The sequence below is a fragment of the Sphaerodactylus townsendi genome, linkage group LG03 (genome assembly GCF_021028975.2).
Source record: "Sphaerodactylus townsendi isolate TG3544 linkage group LG03, MPM_Stown_v2.3, whole genome shotgun sequence".
Lineage (NCBI taxonomy): Eukaryota > Metazoa > Chordata > Lepidosauria > Squamata > Sphaerodactylidae > Sphaerodactylus > Sphaerodactylus townsendi.
In genome coordinates, this window is record NC_059427.1 from 64,832,486 (window position 1) to 64,849,367 (window position 16,882).

At 41.0% G+C, this 16,882-nt stretch overlaps 1 protein-coding gene across 1 annotated transcript; it reads left to right on the plus strand.

Moving 5' to 3' along the window:
• The first annotated feature begins 3,741 nt into the window (after positions 1-3,741).
• On the plus strand, positions 3,742-15,635 carry TNNC1 (troponin C1, slow skeletal and cardiac type). Its single transcript, XM_048491122.1, has 6 exons — positions 3,742-5,206; positions 9,169-9,199; positions 11,017-11,163; positions 11,583-11,697; positions 13,193-13,329; positions 15,143-15,635. Exons 1-6 carry the CDS (start codon positions 5,183-5,185, stop codon positions 15,172-15,174), a joined length of 486 nt encoding a protein of 161 aa, XP_048347079.1. The 5' UTR covers positions 3,742-5,182; the 3' UTR covers positions 15,175-15,635.
• Positions 15,636-16,882: the final 1,247 nt, after the last annotated feature.

Here is a 16,882-nt window from a genome sequence, read left to right on the forward strand (position 1 = left end):
CAAACGCTGCAGCCTCTCCTCATAGGGAAGGTGCTCCAGTCCCTCAATCATCCTTGTTGCCCTTCTCTGCACTTTTTCTATCTCCTCAATATCCTTTTTGAGATGCGGCGACCAGAACTGGACACAGTACTCCAAGTGCGGTCGCACCACTGCTTTATATAAGGGCATGACAATCTTTGCAGTTTTATTATCAATTCCTTTTCTAATGATCCCCAGCATAGAGTTTGCCTTTTTCACAGCTGCCATGCATTGAGTTGACATTCCCATGGAACTCAACTAAGACGCCTAAATCCCTTTCCTGGTCTGTGACTGATAGCACTGACCCCTGTAGCGTGTATGTGAAGTTTGGATTTTTTGCCCCTATGTGCATCACTTTACATTTTGCTACATTGAACTGCATTTGCCATTTCTGAGCCCACTCACCTAATTTATCAAGGTCCGCTTGGAGCTCTTCGCAATCCTTTGTGGTTCTCACCACCCTACATAATTTGGTATCATCTGCAAACTTGGCCACCACGCTACCCACCCCTACTTCCAGGTCATTTATGAATAGGTTAAAGAGCACTGGTCCCAAAACGGATCCTTGGGGGACACCACTCCCGACATCTCTCCATTGTGAGAACTTCCCGTTTACACCCACTCTTTGTTTCCTGTTTCTCAACCAGTTTTTAATCCATAGGAGGACTTCCCCTCTTATTCCTTCATTGCTGAGTTTTCTCAACAGTCTCTGGTGAGGAACTTTGTCATCAAAGTTTGGCTAGGAGTGACAACCGACTGGATTCATATGACAGTTACTGCAGAGGGAGAGACACAGATGTGGGGCAGTAGGGTAAAATAGGTAATAGCTAGAACTAACCATTTATGCAGGTATGAATCCTTGATGAGTGCTATCACCATCTATTTTTTTCCCCAATCCCACCCCTCCAATGCTGTCTCACTGACCTCAGTTGAAGCAGAAGTGCTGATTTACTTGCTTGGGTGAGAGGGTACTTTCCTGGGAATGTATGTTGCCTGACCATCTGGACATCAGGTTTGAATCAATAAACTACAGTAATTAGCATGTACAGAAAAAGCTCAGGCAACCAAAAGCCCGAAAAATGATACTTAGGTTACGGAAAGTGAGACTGAAACTTCCGCATTGCGACAAATAACATATGCATTTAATACATACATCAAAATCCAAGCAGTCCTGACATGCGAGTAGACAACAAATCTTATACAGAAGCACAGACACATGTATCATTAAATTCTAGAGATAGTCCGAGCCCCTTAGTTCTTTTTGCTCGTTTCGTGGAAGTTTCCTTTTATCTGCGTCTTTAGTATAGGTTCTTAATGTCTTGCTTGCAGTATTAAGGATCACCTTCCTATTCAATGCAACTACTATTCATCACATTTCAGGAAGAATTCCGACATTGCAACAACACTTAGGCCTGGGTGCTGTGTGGTTTCCGGGCTATATGGCCGTGTTCTAGCAGCATTCTCTCCTGACGTTTTGCCGGCATCTGTGGCTGGCATCTTCAGAGGATCTGGACAGCAGCTCCATTCTCCATTTGCAGTTCTCCCTCTTAACAGTTCCTCTGAAGATGCCAGCCACAGATGCAGGTGAAACGTCAGGAGAGAATGCTGCTAGAACACGGCCATACAGTCGGAAACCACACAGCACCCAAGTGATTCTGGCCGTGAAAGCCTTCGACAAAACACTTAGGCTTCTTCCACATGGCCAATAAACACGGGCTAACGATGGTATAAAACCCATTTTGGGTGGGAACTTTGCATGGATTCTGCTCCTAACACAAGTCCACTCCATGCAGAGGCATACATACCATGGGGACATTCAGGGACAAATGTCCCGGGCGCCCACCATTGGTGCAGAAAAATTGGGGCTCATTTCTAATTTTTTTCCTATTTTTAGTGTTTTTACATTGTCAGCCAGCAGGGGGCGCAGTTTTTAGGCTACACTACAATGTAGAATCCAAAAGTTATTTTTTCAAAAATCCAAAGCATTGCTGCAAGATAAGAAAAACCAGGTGTTCCAGTAAAATGGAAAACAAATCACTGTGTGCCAAAAACAACTGAGGCTGTGAAATAATTGTCATGGTAAACAAGGATTAAGTGAAGATAAAATGATTTGGCTTAAAAAGACCAATAGTACTTTAGGAAGAAATGAGAAATAATTCTTGTGTCCATGACTCAGGAAATTATTCTTTTATATGGAATCTCCCAAAGTAAGCAATGCGTTCTTCTATAGTTGATTAAGGCTACTGGTAACTTAAAACAGATGGGGGGAAGGGAGAGAATACCCTAAACCAGTGATGGCGAACCTATGGCACGGCTGCCAGAGGTGGCACTCGGAGCTGTCTCTGTGGGCATGCGCACACAGAGGGCCCCTCCGCACAGCAGAGGCAACTAGGATTTGACTTGTGTCTTCGGAAATCGTTACCTGAGCTCGACTCCTCTGTTACTCCGCACAGCAGCTGACTCGTGTCTCCGGAGCCGAGTTCAGAGGGCGGGATTGCCTCCTCGCGTCTTCCGCTCCTCATTCCCGATTGGCTGCCGTTCTATGGCGGGAAACATGAGTGCGCGTCCCTTTTTTTTTGTTTACCTAAATAGGAGGATTTTTTTAAAGGCGCACTTCTCACTGCTGCTACGAGTCTCCCATTCTGCGCATGGCCGAAATACTGCACTGTGATTGGCTGGCTGGCAGAGTCGAGGCGAGGGAGGGTGGGTGGGTTCGGCTTCGGCTTGAGTGCAACCCGAGTTCGCCAGGAAGTTGTACCTCCCAGTCGAGCTTGAAAATTTAATGGTGAGAGTGGGGGGGGGGGGGGGCAGAGACAGACATGAGCCAAACGCTACGGCTGTGCGGAGTACCCAGGTCGGACCTATGTCGAACTAAGGTTGAATCCTACAGTGCGGAGGGGCCCAGAGTTCGTCATGTGGGTGGCGGAAAATCACCCACCCACCCCACACACATCTAGGCTGGCCTGGGTAACTGAGCCTGGGTCATTGAGCACAATGTGCGCACATCGTGGTGAGCAGGGAGGACTTGGCTGGCGGGCCTGGTGCCTGTGCTCCGGGTGGCTGCTGCCCGAGGGGGGGGCACAGAGGAGGCAGAGATGCTAGAGAGGCACAGAGCAGTGCGCGTGGGACTTGCTGGAGGCTAGAGCAGGCTGGCCCCTGCTTGAGTGGGTGGGGCTGAGGAAGAGGGAGCCAACTAAAACCTCAGCATTCAGGTTAAATTGCCGGGTTGACAGTTTGCGATAAATAAGTGGGGTTTGGTTTGCAATTTGGGCACTCGGTCTCAAAAAGGTTCACCATCACTGCCCTAAACATTGAAGCCACTCTAGCACTTGCTTATTTACTATGTAATGTATTTAAATGCAGCCTTTCAATTTAAAAATAATCAAGATGCTCTATAGTACAGGAAAAACACATTAAAAACACATATAAATCATGATCCCAAGCTGTGATGGAAAAATTTTTTAAAGACCTTTCATGGTCTTTTTAAAGACCTTTCAGATTTTTAAGGAAATCCTGGGGATTACATGTAGCTCAGTGGCTTGAAAGAAAGGATATTTACCTTCCCTGTCCTAATTCAGATTGCATATGCACACCTTACCTTGAGCCCTTCGGGGATTGGGCGGTATATAAGACTGATAAATAAAAAATAAATAAAATAAATTTAGATTGAAGGTTTAGATCGTAGGTTCAACTTTCTGTTTGTAAGGAAAGGGGTAATTAGAGATTGTATGAAGATCCCTCCAAATTCCACAAAGAATGGATCCAAACCTCGTGAAGGAAGTTGAACAGATTTGTACATATATATACAGTTTGGGCCTACAGCCTATAATTGCAACTCCAGCTGCCATTTTCACAACCACAGTGCCGCTGTTTCCTAAATAACATTAGAAGGCATAAGAATATATAAAGAGCTCTGCCGGATCAGACCAGTGGTCCATCTAGTCCTGCTCCCTGTTTTATGTAGTGGTCAGCCAGTTCTTTTGGAGGACCAACAACATGGCATAGAAGAGGGGGAGGTTTTCCGCTGCTATTGACTCTAGGCACTGGAATTCTGAAGTTGACTGTCTTACAGCGTAGAGGCTCACTTTAGTCCCCATGGCTAGTAGACACTGATAGACCTCTCTTCCATGAATCTATCCCCAATCTGTTTGCCTGTGGCCTCCACTACATCCTGTAGCGGGGAATTTCACATTTTAATCACTCAATGAGTTAAAAAAAAGGTATTTCCTTTTTTCTGTCATTTATCAGCTGCCCATCAGCTTCACTGGATACCCTTAAGTTCCAGTATATTGGGAGAGGGAAAAGATATTCTTTTTGTTCTCTCTACTTTGTTCATGGTTTTATGAAAAGGCCAGAAAATCAGGGAATGTGTGTAAAAATTGTCTGTCTGGTGTCTTTGTTCCTGGAAGCATTATTATGGTTAAAGAGGTTGGACTGTGAGATTTGTGCTTTTATAAACCTCAAGGATTTGACTGACAGCAAATTGTTCTGGAAACATTTAGCATGAATAAGAATTGGACCAACTCACACTGGTGTTATCATGGGAAATTTACTTAAAGATTTCATGGGCAGTACCTATTTCACACTAATCTTGCTATTGCCTTTTGGCTGTAGGTAAAGGGAGGCCCTTGTACAAGCACCTGGTCATTACTGACCCATGGAGTAACACTACATCACAATGTTCACAAGGCAGACTATGGGCTGGTTTGCCATTGCCCTAACCAGTTATCTACATTTTACCCCCAGCAGGACTGAAGCTCCCAGTCAGTATTAACTGTGGGATCCAAAATATTGGTGGGCAATATATGATCACACAAATACACTTAAGTGTAGCAAGAGTCAGATTAAACGTCAGTTCTGAGCCCACTGAAGTAAAAGACAAAGCGTAATCAGCATCAAGCTTTAGGAATGCCAGTTGAAACAAACTTTGCATACCTCCTCTTGTGATGGGGAGAGGAATCTCACTTGAAAGCGGATAGCATAGCCTTTCCTGGGTGTATGCATTCTGGGCTGTGTAATGATGAGGAGTCCATGACTGGCACATTTAGTGTTGTCAGTCTACTATATAAGCAAAGCATCGAGGAACAGAGAGTGACAGAGACTTGAAGGCTGTCTCTGTACAGTTTGCCTTCTCAATCTAGCTACTGACCAACAATAACCAAACATGGATGATATTTATAAGGCGGCAGTAAGTACATTTCCACATAGCATAGTATAATTCTGAGTCTAGATGGATCACAGTGAAAATGCATTGTTTGGTCTTCTTAGAACACAGTTTCACAGAGATGCTGTGCCTGTGTGGGGTTGGGGGGCTCTGGGTTATATACGAAGTCTTAAAATAACTTCCTTGGGAATAAGGCCCATTGAGTAATATGGGGCTTATTGAGCAGACTTGCTTATGATTGCTCCCTTTGTGTCTTAACAAGTCATGAGAAGTATTTGGTTTTTTTCTGATGCTAGTAATGATAATTATGATGATAATATAGCTTTAATTTTAAATTTTTAATCTAATCATGTAGAACCTTGTATATGAGGTTTTTATTTGATGAAGTTATGTTACACAGCTAATATTCTTCTTCTAAGTAATTTCTTTTACAAAGATAGCATTGGGTTGCTATGGTAAAATCCTATCTAATTGTGTTCTATGTAAAAATCCAGGCTTGTATATGTTGCCTGATCCTATGATGACTCCGACATACTTAAGCAAGCTGTGTTTAATGGGGTGACGTGAGTAACAGTAGGACACCCATGCATTTTCAGATGATTAAAAGTAATTTTAAATCTATTTTATATTTGTATGATTAACTGAAATCAGTAGGAAGCTGGAATCTTCAACAATTTATTTTGTATATATTAAAATGTTAAGTTTCTGGAGTTTCCCTTGCTAGATAAATGTATAGATATATAATTTTATTATGAAGAATGTAATTTGAAATTAGTCACCAAATATCTTTCCTATCCCTAATTATCAACAGCAAGGGCCAATTCTGATTTTAGCTCACGAAGAAGAGCAGCCAAATTAATTACAATAATAGAAGTACTCTATAACTATTATAGTTTGAATTATGGGAGGAAAGAAATAGAATTCCTATTGTCCTAGAAACTAGTTGGGTTATGTGATCTTCTGTGGTGAAAAGTGTTGTTATGGATCCCTAATAAGACAGGTGAAGTGGGATGAATATATTCTGGTGAGTGGTAAGCAGCCAAAAAGAGATTTAAACAGATGCTTTGTGATGTTCATAATCCATAAAGTGTTTGGGGTTATGAACACATTATTATCTAAAATGTGGAAGTATTTTTTTCACCAAAAGAGTCTCTAAGACTCTGGTGCATTTGGTTTCACATGCTTTGCATTGCATACTAAGAAAAGGGGCTGCATCCACCCACAAACTTCAGCAACCATTAGTGGAATGCAGGACAATCTTACAAGGAATGCATGCAATGAACAGCATCATAAATTCAGTGAGGGAAAGGTTATTGTCATTCTTAAAAGCAATTGTTAAATTGCTTTTACCATATTCATAACCCTTTATCATATCTTAATGATCCTCCCCTTAGTCATTCTTACTAGGGCAATTGAATGGTTACTACATCCTTGATTTTGCATGGAAATCACGGACTGACTATACTTTTGTATTTCATTACCCATGGCTTACATTATATCACTCTCTCTCTATGCCCATGCATGTAGATTTGCCAAAAAAGGCACCCTTCAAACATCTGATGGTGCAGTGGTTAGAAGGCCAGACTCGATCTCTTTAGATAACCTGGGGCAAGTCATTCTCTCTTAATCTACCCCACAAGGTTATGAAAATAAAATGGAGAAGAAAGGAATCATTCTAGTCCCATTGGGACCCATGGGAGAGAAATGCAGGGTATAAATGTCTAACTAACATGCTACAAAAAATTCTTTGAAGGGCCAGAAGTCTCTTCTGTTTTACTATAACAGACCAGTATGGCTACTGTCCTGGTAGTACAAGGGAATCTCCTGTCACAGGGTAGTGGTGGTTTGAACCTTCTCAATGAATTCTTTATCAGTGATCCTTAGTTGATTGTTGCATTTATTCTTCTGGGACTTCTGTGAGATAAGGTGATTCTTTTAAGTGTTCCCTTGGGGAAGGTGTAGCTTAGCAGCTAGGAAAATGTGATCAAGGAGGTCCTGGTTTGAATTTCACCTTTGCAACAACTCATTAGATGACTTTAGGCCAAGCTCCCTCTTTCCCCCTGTCTCACATACAAACTCCATCTGCAAAAAGACATAACAATATTGGCCTACCTTATAAGGCTGTTATCAGGGCAGTGCTTTGAATACTGAAAGAGCTAACATAAATGGCAGGTGTTAGTATTATTGTTGTAGCCTAAGATGACTTAAACATATTTACTTCAAAGCATTTTATATAGCATTATTTTATAGCAATTGCTCTAAGAAATTCAAATGAGTTTTTTTTAATCATCACTACAATCCTGTAAGGTAAATTAGGCTGAGTGATGTGACATTAATGGCCCCCTAGTAAGCTTTATAGCTGAGTAAAGATTTGAACCCAAGTCTCTCCAGTCCAGCCCTATCATGACTCCACAAAACAACAACAAAAGTAGTATTCAGTGAGTTTAGCTGGAGATGAAAGAACGAAAGATCTAATTTACCACAAAATGACAGGCAAATTTAATTGTGCACTGAATCCATCCATCCAATACTTTTAAAACGCAGCTGTCATGTAGACTAAAGGAACCTGGTGGATTCATCACCTTGCCCACTCACATCTCTTTCATGCAGGGCTAATTTTGGTACGGTTTCCAGACGCCAGTGAGCTGCACAAAAAACACTGCCGGGGACATGTGTCAAGATAAAAGGCTCCTCAGATAAATACCCATGCCAATCAGCTTCTGCGGACAATCAGTATTCTTACTAGCAGCACCTCAGTCAGTGGGGCATAAAAATAGCCTGTATGCCAAAATAGTCAAGTTATATGAGCTGCATAAAGGTGACAAGAGACATTTGTTTGCTGTCTCCAGCGACCCTTTATTTTATTTTCTGCTGTCACAATGCAAAAGCAGTTCCCAGCTGTTCCACTTCTATCACAGAGGGCTTAGATAAAGGGATTTAGATTTCACTATGAAATACTGCACAGAATTCTTGCTACTATTGTTGTCTGTAATCATCCAGAACAGATAGTCCTTATCATCTCTGAGGCTTTCCTGTTCTTCTCTTTGTTTTAATGGCATAGAAGCTTAGTAGGGTAGAGGGATTTCTTTTGTAAATCAGTACTTCTATGGGTCAGTTCTGGCTTCCCAACCAACTTTATTGTTTAATTGTAATGGTTGTTCTCCCCCACCCCACCCCAAATTGAGCTAAGAGTATCAGCTTATTCTGAAGTTGTCCTCAGAACCCAAAGAGAGCAAAAAGCTACTGCTGATTAGGAATAAGGAACAATAGGATGGTGAAATTCTTTTGAAATGCAGAATAAGCACTGGAAATTGCTAATGCTGATGATGCTGTTTCTTGTCAGTTATGAGCTAGAAGTTTCACAGATCAGCAAACAGAACTTTCCCAACTGGATAACTGACTATTGTGAGACCTTGGGAACCAACAAGGAGCATTCAAGATGCCTTAGGGGAAAGTTAGCACATAAAGTGCCAGTTAGCACATAAAGTGCCAGCAAATAAAGTGCCAGGTTTTAAAAAACCCAATAAATGAAGATATTATGCTTTCTATTAAATGTAGCACTAAGAACCAATGAATTCAGGAAGTAGAAATAGTTTATTTTTTAATGAAGCAGTATCTCCTGTGTTCTGTCTGCAAATATGGTCTATCAGTATGAGGTTTGCAGTATCATCCTCAGTACAATTATACTGTAAGTCCATTGAAATTAAGATGCTTAGAAGGTATAACTTTGCATAGGATTGCATTATACTTGATTGCGGTAACAAGATGATATACAGATAAATACAAATAACAAGATAAATACAGAGGCCATTGGGTTCATATTAATTATTATTGCATTTTATTAATAGTAGAGTCTTCCCTCAAAAGAAAATTTGCCAGTGGAACACAGAATTCCTTGTGTTAGCAGAAGGCTCCTTGTGTAGGAAAGCTGCATATTATCAAACATGCATTGCAGTTTTTACTTAATAATTTTTTTATGTTAAAAGGTTGAACAGCTGACAGACGAACAAAAAAATGGTAAGTTTATTCTTCTTAATGTTACTATGAATGTTGCCCAATTGTCAGCCTGTAATTGGAATGAAAGTCTTTAGGGTCACCGGTTAAACACTGCCAATGAAAACCAGCTAGTATTAACAGCCTGAAAGAGCTGTGGTTGGGGGATGTATTTATACAGTAATCTTTTGGCAGCATTGTCCCTTCTCCATACTTCCTCTTTACTGCTGAAATGCTGGGTTTTTTAAAGTCTTGAGCAACTGATGTCTTCTCCATATAAGGGTATTCAGAAGTGGAAGCAGAGAGCTGAGTTCTTCATGGCTAATACTGTAAAATACCACTGTAAAATCCCATCAAACTCTCTTCCAGTTCTATTCAGTATCCCTGGAAACATGTTTTTTTTTCAGGCTGAGTAGGAGAGTTCAGGTTATTTCAAATTGTTTTTACAAAATTCTAAAGGAACTGCTAGCATTTCAGTCAGGCCAAAACTCTGGTTTATTGGACCTGGACTCATATCTACTTGGGCTTTATCCAGGATAAAGATGTGAATATTTTATTTATTGCTTGCGAAGCAGGAATATAACTTTTATCAATTGTTCAAAGTATGTCCAGTATGTCCATGGAGGGGGAGGGGGGTCCAACTGTGCCTGTTGACCCCAACCCTGATTCCTGTGTCTGTAGCCCTACATGTAAACAAATGGTTTTGTATAAATGAATGCGATCCTTATTGTTACAGGATTCTGAAGTGTGCCTACAAAGCCTGTCAGTTTGTACACTAATATATATGCAGGACTTCCTAAGATCCTGCTTTGCAGAGATGAGAGGTCACAAAAGCACAGGAAAAAACCTTAGGTTATTTAATGCTGTATACACACACTTATGAGGGAAGTTAACAACTTGCATAATAAGGAAACAAGTGAAAGCTCCGCTGACCATCTCTTGCCATCATATGAATTCAGCTCCTGATTTCTGTTGGGATTCAACTTATACCAGCTTCCTGTATCAAGAGTTTGCATGTGGTTCTGGATGCCTCCATTTCCTTGGAGATCCAGGTCACAAATACTGCCAGGATAGCATTTTTTCATCCTTGCCAAGTCTGGCAACTGATAACCTATCTGCCCCTCCCTGATCTAGCGACAGTGATCCATGCAATGATCATCTCCAGACTAGACTGTAATTGCTGTATGCAGGGCTACCCTTGAGGTTGCTCCAGAAACTATAACTGGTCTAGAAAGCAACAGTATGAGTCCTTATGAAGACCCCATGTACAGCACATATACAACCTTTAAGTCCCTAAATGGTCTGAGACAATTATATCTGCAGGTTAGCCTCTCACAATATACCCACAAAGAGCACTGCACTCAACTGGAAATAACTTACTTGTGGTTCCTGGCCCAAGAAATATTCAGCTGTCCTTGACCAGAGTCAGGACTTACTTAGCCCTGGTCCCAGCCTGGTGAAACACTCTGTTGAATGAGGTCTGGTTTCTGTGGGACTTGGCCCAGGTCCTCCGGGCTTGTAAGACAGAGATGTTCTCCCTATGGCTGATGGCAGCAATGTTTTTTTACAAAAATTGGTCTCCCCTGCTGCACCCTACTGAAGCGTCATGTCCCCTGCTGTTGATAAGAGTGGTGTGTGTGTGTATGTTTTATGATTATGTCTGTACAATATATGTGACTATATTGTTGGTAGCTGTCCTTAGTCTAACTTCGCTGGGAATGGGGTAAGATATGATTAAACAAAAAATAAATGGCTGAGAGTACTACAATCAACTTGATTTTGTCAAGTGTTCTGTTAAAAAACAACAAAATGATAAACACTGATTTCATTTTTTTCTACAGAATTCAAGGCTGCTTTTGACATCTTCGTCCTTGGTGCAGAGGATGGGTGCATCAGCACAAAGGAACTTGGAAAAGTGATGAGAATGTTGGGACAGAATCCTACGCCTGAGGAACTCCAAGAGATGATTGATGAAGTTGATGAAGATGGTGAGCAACTTTTAGAATTGTGGATGGTTTAACATTGAGGAAGGATGCTGTAAATATAGTGAAATGGTTTTGATGGAGGGATAGTAAGAGGAGAAGTAAGAAAATAAAGTGACCTTTTACAAGCTTCCTGCTTCAGAATTCTTTGAACTCAAGGAGTGAATGAAGAAGGAAGAAGTTAAGGGAGAATCTTTTTTACACACACCATACAAGTTTTCTAATGTCAGATCTGAGGAGTGACAACAATTTACACAATTGTCCATTAAAGCAAAATCTAACCTTGACCCAAGTATTTATAATATTTTAACTTGTTCTTATATTATCATGTTTAACTTGCTCTTATATCATCATTTAAGCAGAATTTGTTCAAACTGAGAGATGGATTTCTCTGGTTTTTTTTTTTTTTAATCCTGTGTTGACAGGCAGCGGCACTGTAGATTTTGATGAGTTCTTAGTTATGATGGTCAGATGTATGAAAGACGACAGCAAAGGAAAAACAGAAGAGGAACTCTCAGATCTCTTCAGAATGTTTGATAAGTAAGTGCCTTAATTAGTTTACATTATAGACTGATCATACTAAGCTGGCATAAATATTTGTGTTTACTATTACAAGAGGGAAACCCATCATGACTTTCAGGGAGAGGACATTTCATCGTCCCACCTAGTCCCCATTTTCTTTCCTCTTGCTTGTCCCCACCAACAATCAGAATTGTATGTTTACCTTCCACTGTCCCAGCCTTCTCAATACTTTATTTTACCCTAACTCATCCTCCTCCATAGTTTTCCACTTACGCATTTCCCCTCCTACTTGGTCATTTCTTTTTTTTTAAGCTTTTGTGTGGGTTGTTTTGCTTTGCTTTTTACAATGCCTGGACATATATGGATGTCACAAGTTACTGGGAGGGGTCGTTTTTGACACCTCACATTAATTTTTATATCTTTTTAAATATAAAATGTCCAGATTTTTCTGTAAACATGGGATTTACCTAGGTTTAGACAAAGATCTACCCTATTGCATAGATATTTTGAGGCACACACGTGTTTCTGTTTTGTGCTGTCAAGTCACTTCTAATTTATGGTGACCGTATGAATTAATGACCTCCAAAACATTCTATAATTGTTAGCCTTTGTCAGGTTTTGCAAACTGAAGGATTACCTATGTGATAAATCTAGCCATTCTGGTTACTTAATACATAGTTGCCTGCGAAGGAAAAAATAACTTATCTCAAAGGTTAAAGGACAAATTAGACAGTGAAAGGATTCAACTTGTGTATGTCTGTTAATCTATAAAGCATGTATGTATATTTTTAATAGAAAATGAAGAACACAAAGGGAGTTATGTATTGTCTCTTCCACCTTTCTTCAATATGCTTCATTGCTTTAATTTAAGCTGTCAATTTTTAGTTTAATCAAAAGGTCATAATAGCATAAAATGTCAGAGGTAAATAAAAGGGAGTGCCAAATTCAAATGCTCATATTCCCACCATGGCTTTACTCGGCTACAACTCAAGACCCTCCTTTTCCCCTTGGCTTCAGCGGCTATCAGTGGCTATTAGGAGGGCAGGAAGCAACTAAACACCCCTCTGCAATGCCTGGATCCTGATCCAGCGGGAAGTCAGTTTCTCCCTCCACCTCAAATAATATTTTGTATTATTTTGCAGAGGCACTTATGCTGTTGTAGGAGAGCAATGCGGCAACATAATGCTTGAGTATCAGTGTCTGCACTGAAGGTGGCAATCTTGGGGCAGGACAAGCTTTAGTCAAATTCCTGAGCCCTTTTGGCCTGGTAACATTCCCATTTGTCACCATAGATTTATGCTGGCAAAAAAGTAGGGGCAGCCCATGGAGCTGCATAGAACAGTTTGGGGAGCATCCCTGTTGCATCACTGGCCACGACACAGCAAGCCTCTTAGGAGGTGGCATGGCATTGCCCAGCCATGGCACAACAACCTGCTGGTGAAAATTACCCAGCCCTGAAAAAATATTTGTAGGCAGACTACATTCTTTTCTGAGCACTTGAATTATGTCACAGAAATGCAGATGGATACATAGACCTGGATGAGCTAAAGCTGATGTTACAGGCTACAGGAGAAACCATAACTGAAGATGACATTGAAGAACTGATGAAGGATGGAGACAAAAATAATGATGGCAAGATTGATTATGATGGTGAGTACCTTTTTGTGCCCTATTTTCCTAAGAATCACAGCAAGAACTGTGTTAAGTAGTTCTGCCTTTTCTCCATTCCCTGATAGCATTTTGCCGTCTTTTCCATGCAGTGATTCTATCCCATCTGTTTTCTTCCTTTTGCTACAAACATAACCAAAAAAATCCTTTTTTGTTGTTTTTAACTTCTCTGGCAATTCCCACCTAAGGATCCTACCACTTCCAGTCCACTAATCAGGTCATCATTATTGGTTAGGAACAGATCTAAAACAGCCGTTCCCTTTGTTGCTTCTTCCATCTTCTGGGCAATGAAATTGTCTGCAAGGCAAGTGAGAAAGTTGTTGGACCTGATTGTCACTGAAGAGTTTGACTCCCAACAAATAGCTGGATAATTGAAATCTCCCATTACTACTACTACTTCCCTTTCTGAAAGTTTGATCATCTGTTCCAAGAACGCATCATCCATCTCTTCAGACTGGTACAATGAGATCATTGCTGTTTTTCTCCCCCTTAATTTTTATCCAAATGCTCCCAACCTGGCTTGCATGATTTAAGTCATGGATTTGCTCACAGCTGTAATAATATTTTACATATAATGCTACTCCTCCTCCTTTCCTATTTGACCTGTTTCTCTGAAATAGGTTATACCCTTCAGTTCGTATGTTTCAATCATGAGACTCATCCTACCAGGTTTAGTCAGTGATACCTATAATATCATATTTGTTTTGCTGTGTTAAGAGTTCGAGTTCATCTTGCTTACTTCCCATGCTCTGTGCATTGGTATTGAGACATCGAAGGCCATGGTGCATTTCCTGTGGCTGCTTCTCTAAGGTTTTTTCCCTCCCACTATTGGCTTCTTGACCTATTTGCTCAGTTCTCTCTAAAACCTTTGGACTATCGTCACTATCACTTGATGAACTCCTGTCTGCTTCCTGTTTCCCTCCCCCTCCCTCACATACTGTCTCCCTCCCCCACATAATTCAGTTTAAAGCCCTTCTGATCAGGTTTGTGAGCCTCCTGGCAAAGCTGTTTCTATCTACAGGTGAGAGGTGCAACCCCATCCCTTGCCAGCAGTCCCTCTTCATGCAACCACAGATCCATGGTCCAAGATCCCAAATTGTTCCTGGTGGCACCATTTGCGAAGCCAGTTGTTCACCTCCTCTATTCTTCTTTCCCTCCCTGGGCCATGTCCTTCAACTGGAAGTAGAGATGAAATGACAACTTGTACATCCGGATCCTTCAGCTTCCTTCCCAGAGCCTCAAAAATAGGACATATATCTCAGTTTGCCCAGAATTTCAAAAGAGCCACATTTTAATGACCCACTGTATTTCCTTCTGTTAAATGACAGGGAAGCCTTAATTTGCATTGCAACATGCAGGAGTCTCTGAACTGAAACTCATAACTTTCTGCTTTGCATCACCTTGGTATTGTCAGTTCTCAATAGTTTGTGTGAGTCTGTGGTTTAGGTTTCCATATCCTGAATTAACTTTTGATGATACTTCCAGGAAGAAGAACAAAATAAAAGAATGGGTAGCAGGGTGGGTTCTAGAAAAAGTGTTAAGTAATATTGATTCAGTCCATGACTCATCACATACTCATCACATCAATAAATGTGCAATAATTCATGTATAAGCACAGATCTTTGCACACAGAGGAAAATCTATGAGAATAGGAGATCAGTGGCAGGGAATCCAAACATGCTACAGCACAGGTGGGAGAAGGATTGAAGGAAATAGGAATGCAGATTAGTTCATGCCCTAATGCTCTGGACGTGGTATAACTATTCTTGCATCTTTTATTTCCTTTCTTTGGCAGAGTTCCTGGAGTTCATGAAAGGTGTTGAGTAAATCTCAGCTACAAGCAGGAACAGCTCCACTTTTGAAGACCTCCAGTTTTGACTTGTGCCATTTCATCAGTTCTTTCCCTTGCTAATTGCATGAAGGCAAGAGCTAAACTTGGTGAACTGAACATTGTTGAAAACATGAGCCATTTCACCTTCAGTGCCTCAAATCATCACCCTGTGGATATTTATTGAGTCAGACTATTGTAATTCATTTATTGCTGTTGTTTTCCATGACCATAATTTGGTCCTTAATGCATTGATAAGTTATCCTGGTCCTAATGAGAAATGTGCTATATTGCAACAATTAAGGCTTGAACAATTGTTGTGATTCTTTAACAGTGGTGTATGCCATCTCTTCCCTCTTGTACCTCATCTCCAGCTGATTTTATGTGATGTGTAAAAAATACTGAGTGTACAAAATAAAAAACAACTTTTTGAAATGTTAATAAAATAATTTAAAGGCTGCATTGGCTGTTTGGGTGAAGGAATTCCTACTTAATGGCTGCAGTGCATGGTTATTCAAAAGAAGCTCTGTTTCTGTTGGTGTTTACATTATGTTTGGGAGATTTTATCTTAAAACAAGCAAACTTTGCCACCCCCTTCTGTACTATCCAGTACACCTGCTAAAATCTTCTTCCCCAAGCTCTGCTCTTTGTGTACCTGGCTGCAGAGATAAGACATGCGATGAGTGTAGTCAGGGCATTTTCTTTGGTGGGATCTTGTCTTTTTGGAATACCTCAACCCTCAAAGGTCACCTGGAATCTTGTTTTAGGCGCCAGGTTAAAACATCTTTATTTAATCTGGCGTTTTACTGAATGTCCACAAACAATGCCACTTGTCTTGTCGGCCACACTGTGAAAGGATTGCTCAAAGGTAAAAGTTGTCGGCTTCTCTGGTAATAGCAAAACATGACAAAGCTTAGACTAATTACAGAGGAAAATCATACTTTTAAAAACTGGACAGATGTTGCATTGAACTCAGACCTGTTTCCTAATACATATTTCTATTACAGATCGCTCATCTAAGGTGGGCTAATAGTATTCCTAACACACAACCCTTAAAAACAGTTGCCACAGAGAAGCCATGATGTGTCCACACAGCTCCTCTGAGTTCAAATGCCCTTCATGTCCAGTATGTGCAGAGGGTGGTATGCTTTGAGCTGAAGCTTTCCTTGAAGCACATGGAGAAGAAGCCTCCTTATCTAAAGTCCTCTTGGGCTTCTTGACCAGGGCTCTTGATCAGAGGGAATGTGCTTAAGGTGGCATCTAACTTGAGAAACCCAAACAGAGGTTCATCCCTTTCCACCTGGTCTTTAACTTAAGGAAGGGAAGAAATGAGGTGGAGGGAGGCCATGCAGCTCTGGAGGCTGCACATGCTTAGCTAGGCTCCAGAAACAACTGCCTGACCTTAATTAAAATGTTCAAGTGAGGTATGTCCTCTACGCTATTATGACTTGCCGTTATTTATAGACACATTATTTCAGGGCATGCTGGGAGTCTTCAGGGCAAACACTGTTCAGCAGCTGTCACATCCTTCCATTCATCTATTGTTACTCCCAAGGTTCCCCCTCCCCCCTTTGGCTTGTTCAATTCACGTATCACTGTCCTGCTTTTAGTCAAAGCATTTGGGAGAGGTGAGGAAAGTTTGTGGGATTAGAACTGCCACAACAGGCAAGTGATGAGCAAACTATTTAAAGAGCCCACTGCCTTGAA